Raw genomic sequence first — 10,909 nt, 5'->3', positions numbered from 1 at the left:
ATAATTCAGACCACAATTACTATTTGATGTCTCTATCCTAGATATTGAAATCCATAAATCACATATTCGGACTTCCTCTATGATTTATGTAAGAGAAAAGATATAATTTCCCCTCTGAACTTGTCGGCTCAACTCACTTTAGCACTTAAACTTAAGTTTCGTTTATTTGCCCTTTTAACATCTTTAAAGTGTATTAAAATCCCTCCTTAACTGCTCGCGTGTAAACAAGCGCCGTCAGGTGCGTTAAAACTCATTTTTTTGTCTATTTAATTTTTTTCAAATATTCATTTAAAGAGAAAAACTCATATATTTGTAAAAGAAAATACTAATATTATATTTAAAATATAATAGAATTTAAAAAAAAAAAAATAGACACCTTTTATTCTTTCTTTTTCAAAACATCAACAACACTCAAATTCCCCCATTAACAACCTCAAATCTATTCTCTATCAACAGTCTTCAATGTTTTTTCATTGTCCTCCATTAACAACATCAAAGAACAACCACAAAGACACTAAATTAGAAAAATTTCTCTATTGAACACCTTTTATTCTTTCTTCTCTAAAACATCTACAACACTCAAATTGGGTAAATTTCATCAATTGTCACTTAACTTTGTATTTATTAGGCAAAATTTACTTTTCTTTCATCCATTTCATCCATAATCACTTAATTTTGTATCTATTACGCAAAAGTCACTTTTCTTTTATTTCATTCATTCATGGTCATTTAAATATAATATTAGTATTTTAAACACCATCCCAAACTTCAATCCAACTCCCTCAATATTTAGATAAAAATTAAATTAAATTGATGATTTTGTCTTTAAACCACTTACCATCAATGAAATTTCTTTTAATTTCTACTTTTGAACTTTTTTTGTTAATAAGATAATTTTTTAATTACTTTTTTAAACTCCAACTTGAATCAGAAATAAGAAAAAGAAAACATCACAAACTTATTTGTAGGGATGGAATTGCGGCTGGTGGGAATTGAAAAAAAATGGAGGTATTTTTATGTTAACAAGAAAAGAGGGAGGGAGGGGGGTTGGGGGGCTAGAAAGGGGAGAAAGAGCTTAGGGGGGGACCTATTTTGCTGGGAGGGGTTGCGGGGTGGGGGTGGGGGGTGGGGGGAGGGGGCGCTGGAAGAAGCCGGGGGGAGGGGGATTGAAGAAGAAGAAGGAAAAGGAAGGGGGAGGGGGGCTGAATAAGAAGGAAAAGGAGGGGGAGGGGGAGGGCATTTTTATTTAATATATATATATATTTTTTTATTTAAAAAAATATATAAAAATAATATATGTGTGAAATTACTTTTTTAAAAAAAATTATAAATTTTTATGTGGCAATGATGTGGCGCTGATGTGCGGAGAGTGTAACACACTCACCGTTACGAAAGTAATAATATATATTAAGGGGTGAATCTACTACACTTTAAAAATGTTAATAGGGTAAATAAATAAAAGTTAAATTTAAGTGTTAAAGTGAATTGAGCGGAAAAGTTTGGGCAAATCCATGTCTTTTTTCTCTTTATGTAACTATAAAAACTTCTCATTAAACAAATATACAAATATATATACATTATTTTTGATGGATTATAATAAAAAGAATAAAATAATGTCAACAATGTAGAACCGACAAAGTATTACTAGAATCTCTTCTAACATTAATGTTGATGATTATGACCTAAAATTGATTTTAAATGTCGGCTTTGCAAATTTGGTCCAAATTATGTACCACCTTAAGAAATTAAGAATGCACTTATTGGTTAGAGTTTAGATTTTTATTTTTTTCCAACAATATAATGTACCTCTACTCCAATTAAGCTAATTAAGTCGAAAAGATATAATGATAACTTAGTCAAATTACCCTTATAACTAATTTTATATAATGATTTTTAATCATTATAATTTATATCAAACCTTAAACAATATTTACTACTTCTGTCACAGTATATTTGTTCTTTCATTTAACATTTAGTACGGTATCTTTAAATTGGGAGTACACTTATCTATATATTTTCAAAATTAGATATAAACACTGCAATTAATAAATATTACATGATAAATTGCATTATATTTCAATAAACTAAATGTGTTTGTAAACATTATATTGTTGTTGGACTGTAAAAAATATAATGTAGCAGCTGCAAACTAATTTGAAATAGAAAAATGGTGAGGTGATAGAAATTTGGTGAAAAGGGTATTGCAAGAATATTGTGAAGAAAAAGAAAGCTATTATATGTAACAAGAAATTCCATTTTAATACTAGAGAAACAATGGATAGAACATTCTATTAGGTGGAGAAGAGAAAACAAAAGCACTAAATTGGTACCTATATTGTATGATTAAGACGCTATTGGAGAAGCTATATATGTTTGTTGCTTTCTTAGTAAACAAAATGTTTAAGAATAATTTAGTATTTTGTTAAGAATGTATATTTTGTTAATTGTGGAGTAACAACATTATTAGAAAGCATAAACAGTGCATTATTATCCAGCTGTTTTCTTAAAAAAAGAATTATCTTTGCTGCACTTTTTTACTTGATCAAGAGAATTAAGGACCAAAATCAAATATAGAACTTTGAGCACTAGGAAACATTATTTAAAATAAGCCACCAATTAGGGTTGTGCAGGATGGGTGATAAGTACTTGTCTGTTCTTAATTAAAAGTCTCGAATTTGAGCATTATATATAGATATAGAAATGTTTTAATAGAAAACATTTTAACTTTTTCTCCAAAAAATTTTCAGGCGTGAATCAAATTTGTTGCGCCTAAGCAAGTAGTAATCACCAAGTGAAAAACAAAACAAAAGACATTTAGCTTAACATTAACTAATTAAAATTATAAAAAGAAATGAATAAATTAATGTTATTTTCTTTAAAGAGATTGGTATTTAAAAGAAAAAAAAAAATATACGAATCAAAAGAATCACTTCCATCTCAATTTAATATTTATATATGTGTCTTATTTCCTACTTACATATATATTACAGGCAGCTTTAATTTAAGATTAAGGTTTCAAAAATCTTTTTGCATAGGTTTGCACGCATTCATCTTTTGGTCTATGTCATATCGAACCACAAGCACGCATCTATCATGTAAACTTGAGTTATGTCTTATAAAGTTCATCATTTTCCTCTCTCATTTTGATGTGAAATAACCTAAAATATCATGTACACCTTATTTTCAAAACTTTATCAACTTAAAAATATGTCAGTCCTCGACTCGCCCTCATCAATCCGCCCTCCATCAAGAACGTGAGTCGTGACGATACATACTTAACTTTCATGTTTGCTCCAACTAAAACTCATAAAACTAAACGAAGAGAATAAATAGTTGAAAAGAATTAGAAGCTCTTTTCAAATTGAAAATTCTTTGAATGAGAACAAATATTAAAATTAAAAAGTAAAATCACGACAGTAATTTTTCTTTCAGCATTAGCAATTTAACATTGCATGGGGAATATTATAAATGTTAAAAGGCTGCGGTGTTACTAACCAAAAAAAATAAAAAACGCGCTTATAATTACGAAAAGAGAGAAATTAGAGACAATAAGGTTGGTAGGACAACGCGTTTGTCATAGAATATAGTAATCTAGTTAATTTATTAGATTTTTAATTAATTAGTCACTTATTATAAAATATACTTCTATTTTCTTAATCATAAATGTTAATTCGATGGGATTCTTTGTGTCATCGATAAGATTATAATTGACCATTATTTTTACTCTTGTATTTACAATCTATTTTTGAAAATGCTTTTCTTGATAACTGATGGTGTATTGAAAAATAATCCATATAACTCACACAAGGTAAAGATAAGACTTAAATATCTAAGCACAACACTATGATGGAATGATCAAGAAGAATGAACTGGAGGCACCGGGAAAATAAAGATTGACGAACTTGTTATTTGTGTTAATTACTACTTTATTGACTCGAAGTTCTTTCTCGTAGGTGGATGGTATATCTACAGGTTGCAAGCACATTCACTACAACTATATACATCAAATTTTCTAACCTTTCAAGAAAATTCCCTTACAATCAAGTGGTTGAACGTTCATCTTCCATCCTTTCCCGATCTCACTTAAACAATCTCACTAGTGATGTTATTGTATTAAGATTGGATAGTGTCCTAATAGAGCATCAATAGGTTAATTAAAAATTGATCAATTTTAAAACGTTTGATTAAGATACTAAGAAAGGCAACACTGATAAAGACAACATTGCTTAAACTTATTAGCTGGCAATATATAATGGAATTTACTTTTCTACTTTGCTGACGTTGACCAGCACTACATGAGTAAAATACAAATAAATAAATCTAGAAGGGGTCAAAATCAGATTCAAACTCTCCACTCAAACTCAGTTTTGATCTTTTTAAGGATGCCAACAGTGAGGATTCTTCATTTTATTCAAGCACAAAATAAAGAAAAAAAAGATCGAATATTAGTACTAATTATTGTGTTTCGTTTTAGATATAATGTGTTACTCCATTAATTCTAGATATAAATTGAGAAGCTAATTGAATTTAAAGTTCCTTTTATGTCCATTAATTAGCTTTAAAATGTGATTTAGCTTTTACTTACAAAATTAAAATACAAATATAACATAGCATGAAGAAAATACAACAAAATTGTTATAATCAATTTAAGGTAGTTGCTTTCTTAAACCAAGAAAAAATTAAACATAAAATCTTAGAAAGTCAATTTGATCGATTCGACCAAACATTTCCCGCCAATGAGAACATTAACTTACAAGGTTTTGATCTCGATAGGATATTGGTCGGGTCTTTCATTTATAACTTATTAATTCGATTAATTCATATTTGTGTCGTTTATAGTCCATGTGGAACTACTAACTTTTTTGCAAATCTCTAGATAAAAAGTGTGAATTAAAAATTAAAATTAAAATTAAAATTGAACAAAAATATTCTAAAACTATGAATTTAGAAGGTGATAAAAGATTTGATTCCATGCATCAGGCACCCCAGGTAAACACCAATGGACACAATCCAATATATTATTATAGACGGATTGATGACCGTCTGATCTGTACTGTGATAATCTTGTTATGTTGATCAAACGAACGAATGATTTTGACATAGTTTTCAAAGCTTTTTCCAGCTCTATTTCTCCTGGATGTATAATTCCTGGACTTTTTGCTGGTCCTATTTTTCCTTCACATCTGAATAGTTTTGGGAAAAAAGGAAATTCAAGATAATTAATATAATTACCATCTAAATGAAACAATAATTAAGAGATAGTAGTAAAAATTTTGTCTCTATTCGTAAATTTTGCTTTTGGTACTTGTGATGTACTCACTTCGTCCCAATTTATATAAAGATGTTCTAACTGCACAGAGTTTAAGTAAAAAATTTAGAAGTTTGTGGTCTAAGATAAACAATAGATATTTTTTTAACTATAAATCACTCATCGAAGGTAAAATGAGATTTATTCCGGAATGGACTAAAAGTAAAGAGTGTCACGTAAATTAAAACAAGAAAAGTATACCTCAACGTAATTAATCTTAAAAAATTAAAATGTATCTTTCTGATTCCTTCATATAAAAAATATGATTTATATCAAATATATATAGAGCAATAGAGCAAACTTTTCATAATACACGACTGTATACGTAAGTAATTAAGTGGTATACGTAAGTAATTAAGTGGTGGGACGGTTAAAAATGATAGTAGAAAATTTGTGAATATTCATTAGCAATGGAATAAAGGATTTGCACAATTGAACTCCTTCAAGATTTAATATGCTTAGCAAGATATCATAGGAATTAGAATTAAAATCAAAATATACTAATAATCGATGAACCAAAAATGCTATTAACCCGCAAATTAAACTATAGTTAAAAGAAAAAAAAATGATACTTACCCCTCATGATCAGGTGAAACTCCTTGAAAAAACACTCTTGTTTTTGTGTAATTAAGATTAGAATCAGCCCATTTGGCCCATGTATTTATTCCTTTCGTATAAAGTTCCAGTCTGTCCATATCTCTATACGTAATATTCCCTTCTTGGATAACATTCCAACTGAAAAAAAATTAAAAAATTACGTCAAATGGATAATTAATAGGACATATAATAATAAACATACTATATAGTAGGCGTTTGACCATGTTTAATTGTAAAAATAGAATAAGTAATTTTTGTTTTCAAAGTGGAAAATGAAATTTGGAAATCAGAGTTATGTTTGGTCATTAAATAAATTAAAGTTATTTTTGAAATTTTGTGGGTAGTTTAGAATGAAAATACTTTTTTGTTGTTTTTGAAAAAAGTACTCGTTTGGTCATGTTTCATTGTGAAAATAGAAAAAAAATAGTTTTTTTTTTATTCAGAATGAAAAAATTATTTTTTGAAAATTGAAGTTGTGTTTTGGTCATGAAGTATATTATAGTTGTTTCTGAATTTCTATGGATATTTGGAGTGAAAGAGCTGAATTTTTTTTTTTTGTTGAATCAGGAATTTTTGAAAAATGTGAAAACAGAAATTTTCAGAATTTTATGGCCAAACGTGTTTTTCAAAGGTCAACTCTAATAAAAAATAAAAAATTTCATGACCAAACACCCGCAAAGTGAAAACGAAATACTCCAAAATTTCATAGCCACTGTGTTTTCCGAAATTCAACTCCGAAAAAATAAAAAATTTTCATGGTCAAATGCCTCCCATAATATTTAAAACGAAAAATGTAAGTGTATATATCATATGTATATCATCTCACGTTTGTTTTTGTCCTGTGCGATCCCACCAATGCCATGTATTAAAAACCAAGACATCCATTTCTTTCCAAACATTGTAAAAACTGATGGAATCAATGTGGAGTACCCTTGAGCCTTTCTTAGTGACAATATCAACAATGAGTGGATTCCCATGGAACAATAACCAAATATTGTATTCCTATATATACATACATTGCAAGAGATGTTATGTAAGAAATTAAAGAGTGGACAAAAAATTAACATAAATATATAGAGGATTTAACTTATATATGCTGAATGATGGTAATGAAAAAAAAATATAATCTATTAGTGTATTTTAATATGTTTTCGTTTTTTATAATCGTGGTGTTCGAGCTAGCCTATGTACATGACAGATCGAAAGAAACTACGCCTACTAGTGTTTTTGTTTCCGTTGTAATTTGAACATGAGATCCCGTAGTTCTCAATGACTTTACTAATCACCAGGGCATACCCTTGGATGTTAGTGTTTTTGTCTCCATTGTGATTTGAACCTGAAACCTCGTAGTTCTCAATCACTTCATTAACCACTAGGCCATACCTTTCAATGTAAGTGTTTTTGTCTACATTGTGATTTGAGCTGAGACCTCGTAGTTCTCAATCACTTCATTAATCACTAGGCTACACCCTTCAATGTCAGCGTTTTTGTTTCCATTGTAATTTGAACATAAGAGCTTGTAGTTCTCAATCACTTCATTAAACACTAGGTCACACCCTAGCGGCTTTATTTCCATTGTGATTTGAGACTGAGAACGCGTAGTCCTCAATCACTTCATTAATCACTAGGTCACACCCTTAGATGCTACTGTGTTTTAACATGTTGTATCAAGTAATCTGACTCATTTTGCAGTTACTAATCTTAATTTTATGGGCAATTAGATGTAATACCGTTTGGGATAATAGCCTCTTATTTCCTAAGTTACATATTTGTAACTTTTGCTTCTGGTCATTGTTATATATATGACTTCTTGTATTGTATTTTTTATTAATTGAAATGTGTATATTTGGTCCTTTCATGTAAAAAAATATATGATAATTGACTATTTATAGAATTATATGTTGTCATCAAATATGAAGTAACAATATAAATTTAACATAACAAATGACTAATTAAATCGTGGAGTGATCAATAATAACGGTAAATATGTGAACAATCACAAATAAAGGGATAAAAAATTCACAATTGTATAACTAGTTGTCAATTTTATGTGCTTAGTAACACTACTAACTCTCTAGTGTTTTATCAATTGATAGTGTACGGAAATATTATACTGTCAATTTATAGAAGTTAAATTCGAAAATGATATGGCTTTACCAAGATGTTGAATGTATAAATCTTTCCAATTCTATCAAGGCTATAATTGGCTTGTGGTGCTGCAACATGAAGCATACATGCAAGAGAAAGCCATTGATTTTGACCAAGTGAATCTCCAACAAACATGATGCGTTTCCCTTTGTATTTCGACAACATTTCTGTTCCATTAAATCTATAAGAACATAAAAAGAAAAGAAAAAAGATAAATGATTAATTCAAAGAATATATTGATATCTTTAATATATTTAGGGTGTGTTTAGCATGAACGAAAATAATTTTTTAAAAATACGAAGAAAGGGTTTTCAATTCGACGATTCATACTTAATGAAAAATAAGTGTTTCTTTTCTTATTATTATTATTTTTTTTTTATATTTGATAAGTAAACAGAAAGTATTATTCTAAAAGTCTTTATATGTAATTTGACAAACGTTAAGGGAGTGGAGGAGCCTAGTTTAAGCTATCAAACAAGTGATGATTGAATGAAAGAAAAATCATTAGTAGCGATATGGATGAAGTCTCCCTCAGTAAAGAGAGTTCTAGAATTCGCAAAATAGAAGAAGAACATCTCAAAATACGGGGCAAATGATGTTGCATTTCACTAGGATAAATGCAAAGTCAAAATTTAAAGTCTATTGGTTTGAATTTTTGTTCTTTGATCTATTGAGTTCTAAATTAATAATTTGTATATTAACTTTTTTTTAGGACAAATATATGATTTGAACTAAAAATATTAAGTTCTGTCGAATCATCTTTCTACACTCTAACTTTGTCCCTGGCGAGCTAGGAGTGGATAAGGTAGGATGTGGGGTGGAAAGTGGGGTCAAGGGGGGTCGATCGGTAGAGTGTTGGACGAGACAATCAACATGATATGTCAATTATAAAATTTCACCATAAAAGTCATTTTTTAAAATTTTGAAAAAAATAATTTTCAAAACTCTTTTATTGATTAGTCATGAAAAAATTGAAAATATTTTGTGAAAATTATTTTCCTCCGTACCAAACACACACTCAATGACCACTAATGAAACAAAAAAAACAAATTCATTTCAAAAATCAATTACCTTAGCAAATTACATCCAAATGGTTGCCATCTATACTTGTAATAATCTTTATCAGGTCTTCCATTCTTTTGACAATCAAATGAACGTTCAATAAAAGGACAAGTTGATGTATTATAAAGAGAATATGATTCATCAAGAACCCAACTTCCTTTATAAATATCACACCCTTTATTTGTTCCTATTAAACTTACCTCATTGAAATTTTTGGCTTTTGAATTCAAGAAAAGAGAAAGTGAATATATGGCTAAAAATGTTGATACAATGGCAATGACAGATATAGAGTAACAAACCATGATAAAAATGTTACAATTTTTTTTTTTAATTGTATCAATAATTTGATGTACTAATGAAAGAGCTTTGGCCTTTTTATGTGTGCAATATATATATAGGTGAAGATGAAATGTATTACATGAATTCTGAAATGGATTCATGCATGTGTTCAACTTTTTATGTTGATTAAGTGATCTTGATGATTAGTAGCTTATGGAAAATATTAGTTTCTCTTCTAAAAGCTTGTTTGGATGGTTGTTACCTATGATTTTATTGTGTTATGTTGATAGAAAATAAATAAAATATTTATTTTGATTGTTAGTTAGCTTTTATTGTATCTTGACGGTTTGTCCTTCAAAGTAACTGTTAATATGTGGCATTATGTAACGACAAAAAATAATACAATCTACCCAAATGTTTTATTCATCAAAACAATATACATAGTATAAATGCAACAACATACAACGATACACTATGAAATGGTATGTACCAACTATCAACCATCCAAACAAAGTGTTAGCTAAACATTTTTCATGTAAAAGTTTACTTATTGATTTTTGTTTTATCTATCTATTCAATGAATTTTGACAATTTGACTTGGAAGCTAATAACTAGTAGTGTCAATAAATATTGCTAGCTCCATTCTTTGATTCACTTTTACTAATTATAGTTTTTTTTTTAATTTTTTTTTTTTTAAAATTGGATTATTTCTCAATTTGTACGTGTTATTCTTGCACAGAAACAAAGCTAATCTTCTGACTTCTCTGTATCTTTTCAATTTTTTCAGATGTCCCGAAGGGACCTTTTACCAATCATAGTATATGCTAATTATTGCATAATTTTCTATTACTTTCTTCCCTATCTTCATTAAACTTAGTTCATGCATAGTCTCAATTTCCATGGTTTAAAAATTAAGCTTGGTTATCTAGTTTGCCACGCTTTTTTTGTAAGTCTACTCTCGATTTGGATTATATATCCAAAACAGGTTCATACTAATTCAGTAGAGCTTTTTGAACCTTATATATGTGTTAAATTTTTTTTTAAAAATATCTATAAATATTTGACTGGTAACCCTATATTATTATTACTATACTAGTGTGATGTGATATAAACTTGAGTTGATGAAGGAAATCATTGACTTCAAATCATGAATCCGACTTATAGTTTGTGAGTTTCCTAACTTTAGTTTCAAAAATATCAAAGGAGTTTGTTTGATTGGATTAGATAGAGATGAGTGAATTCATACGTAATAACATAACGTTGAACTTTGGCCATTAGTCGTGAAGTTTGGTATTTCCAAATATGAATTGGGACATTTGTACCAACTTCATCTTGTATGATTGCACTCCAAGTGATAGGTACATTTTTTTCCATAATATTTTTTCTTATTTGTGTTTTTTTTTACATGAAGAATTGTTTTTTTCACATGAAGAATTAACCTTAATAATCACCCACTTAACAAATCAAACTAAAACTAGTCAGCGGATGTATAATTAATGTATTATATTTATCAAT

At 28.7% G+C, this 10,909-nt stretch overlaps 1 protein-coding gene and 1 pseudogene across 1 annotated transcript; both read right to left on the bottom strand.

Annotated features, from left to right (window-relative positions):
* Positions 1-4,737: 4,737 nt before the first annotated feature.
* On the bottom strand, positions 4,738-9,417 carry LOC107876858 (protein trichome birefringence-like 43). Its single transcript, XM_047394155.1, has 5 exons — positions 9,125-9,417; positions 8,063-8,234; positions 6,732-6,907; positions 5,885-6,043; positions 4,738-5,183 (listed from the first exon to the last, which is right to left on the bottom strand). Exons 1-5 carry the CDS (start codon positions 9,415-9,417, stop codon positions 4,937-4,939), a joined length of 1,047 nt encoding a protein of 348 aa, XP_047250111.1. The 3' UTR covers positions 4,738-4,936.
* Positions 9,418-10,087: 670 nt separating this feature from the next.
* On the bottom strand, positions 10,088-10,196 carry LOC124886166 (annotated as a pseudogene).
* Between the last annotated feature and the right edge of the window lie 713 nt (positions 10,197-10,909).

This window comes from Capsicum annuum, chromosome 7 (genome assembly GCF_002878395.1).
Source record: "Capsicum annuum cultivar UCD-10X-F1 chromosome 7, UCD10Xv1.1, whole genome shotgun sequence".
Classification (NCBI taxonomy): domain Eukaryota; kingdom Viridiplantae; phylum Streptophyta; class Magnoliopsida; order Solanales; family Solanaceae; genus Capsicum; species Capsicum annuum.
Note: the sequence above shows the minus strand (reverse complement) of the source record. Positions and strands in the feature narration are given on the sequence as shown.

Coding starts and splice junctions, on each gene's coding strand:
- LOC107876858 (XM_047394155.1), bottom strand. CDS start 9,417: ATGGTTTGTTACTCTATATCTGTCATTGCCATTGTATCAACATTTTTA. Junction 6,044..6,731: donor CGCACAGGACAAAAACAAAC/GTGAGATGATAT, acceptor ATTTTTTTTCAG/TTGGAATGTTATCCAAGAAG. Junction 5,184..5,884: donor GTTTCACCTGATCATGAGGG/GTAAGTATCATT, acceptor AAAACTATTCAG/ATGTGAAGGAAAAATAGGAC.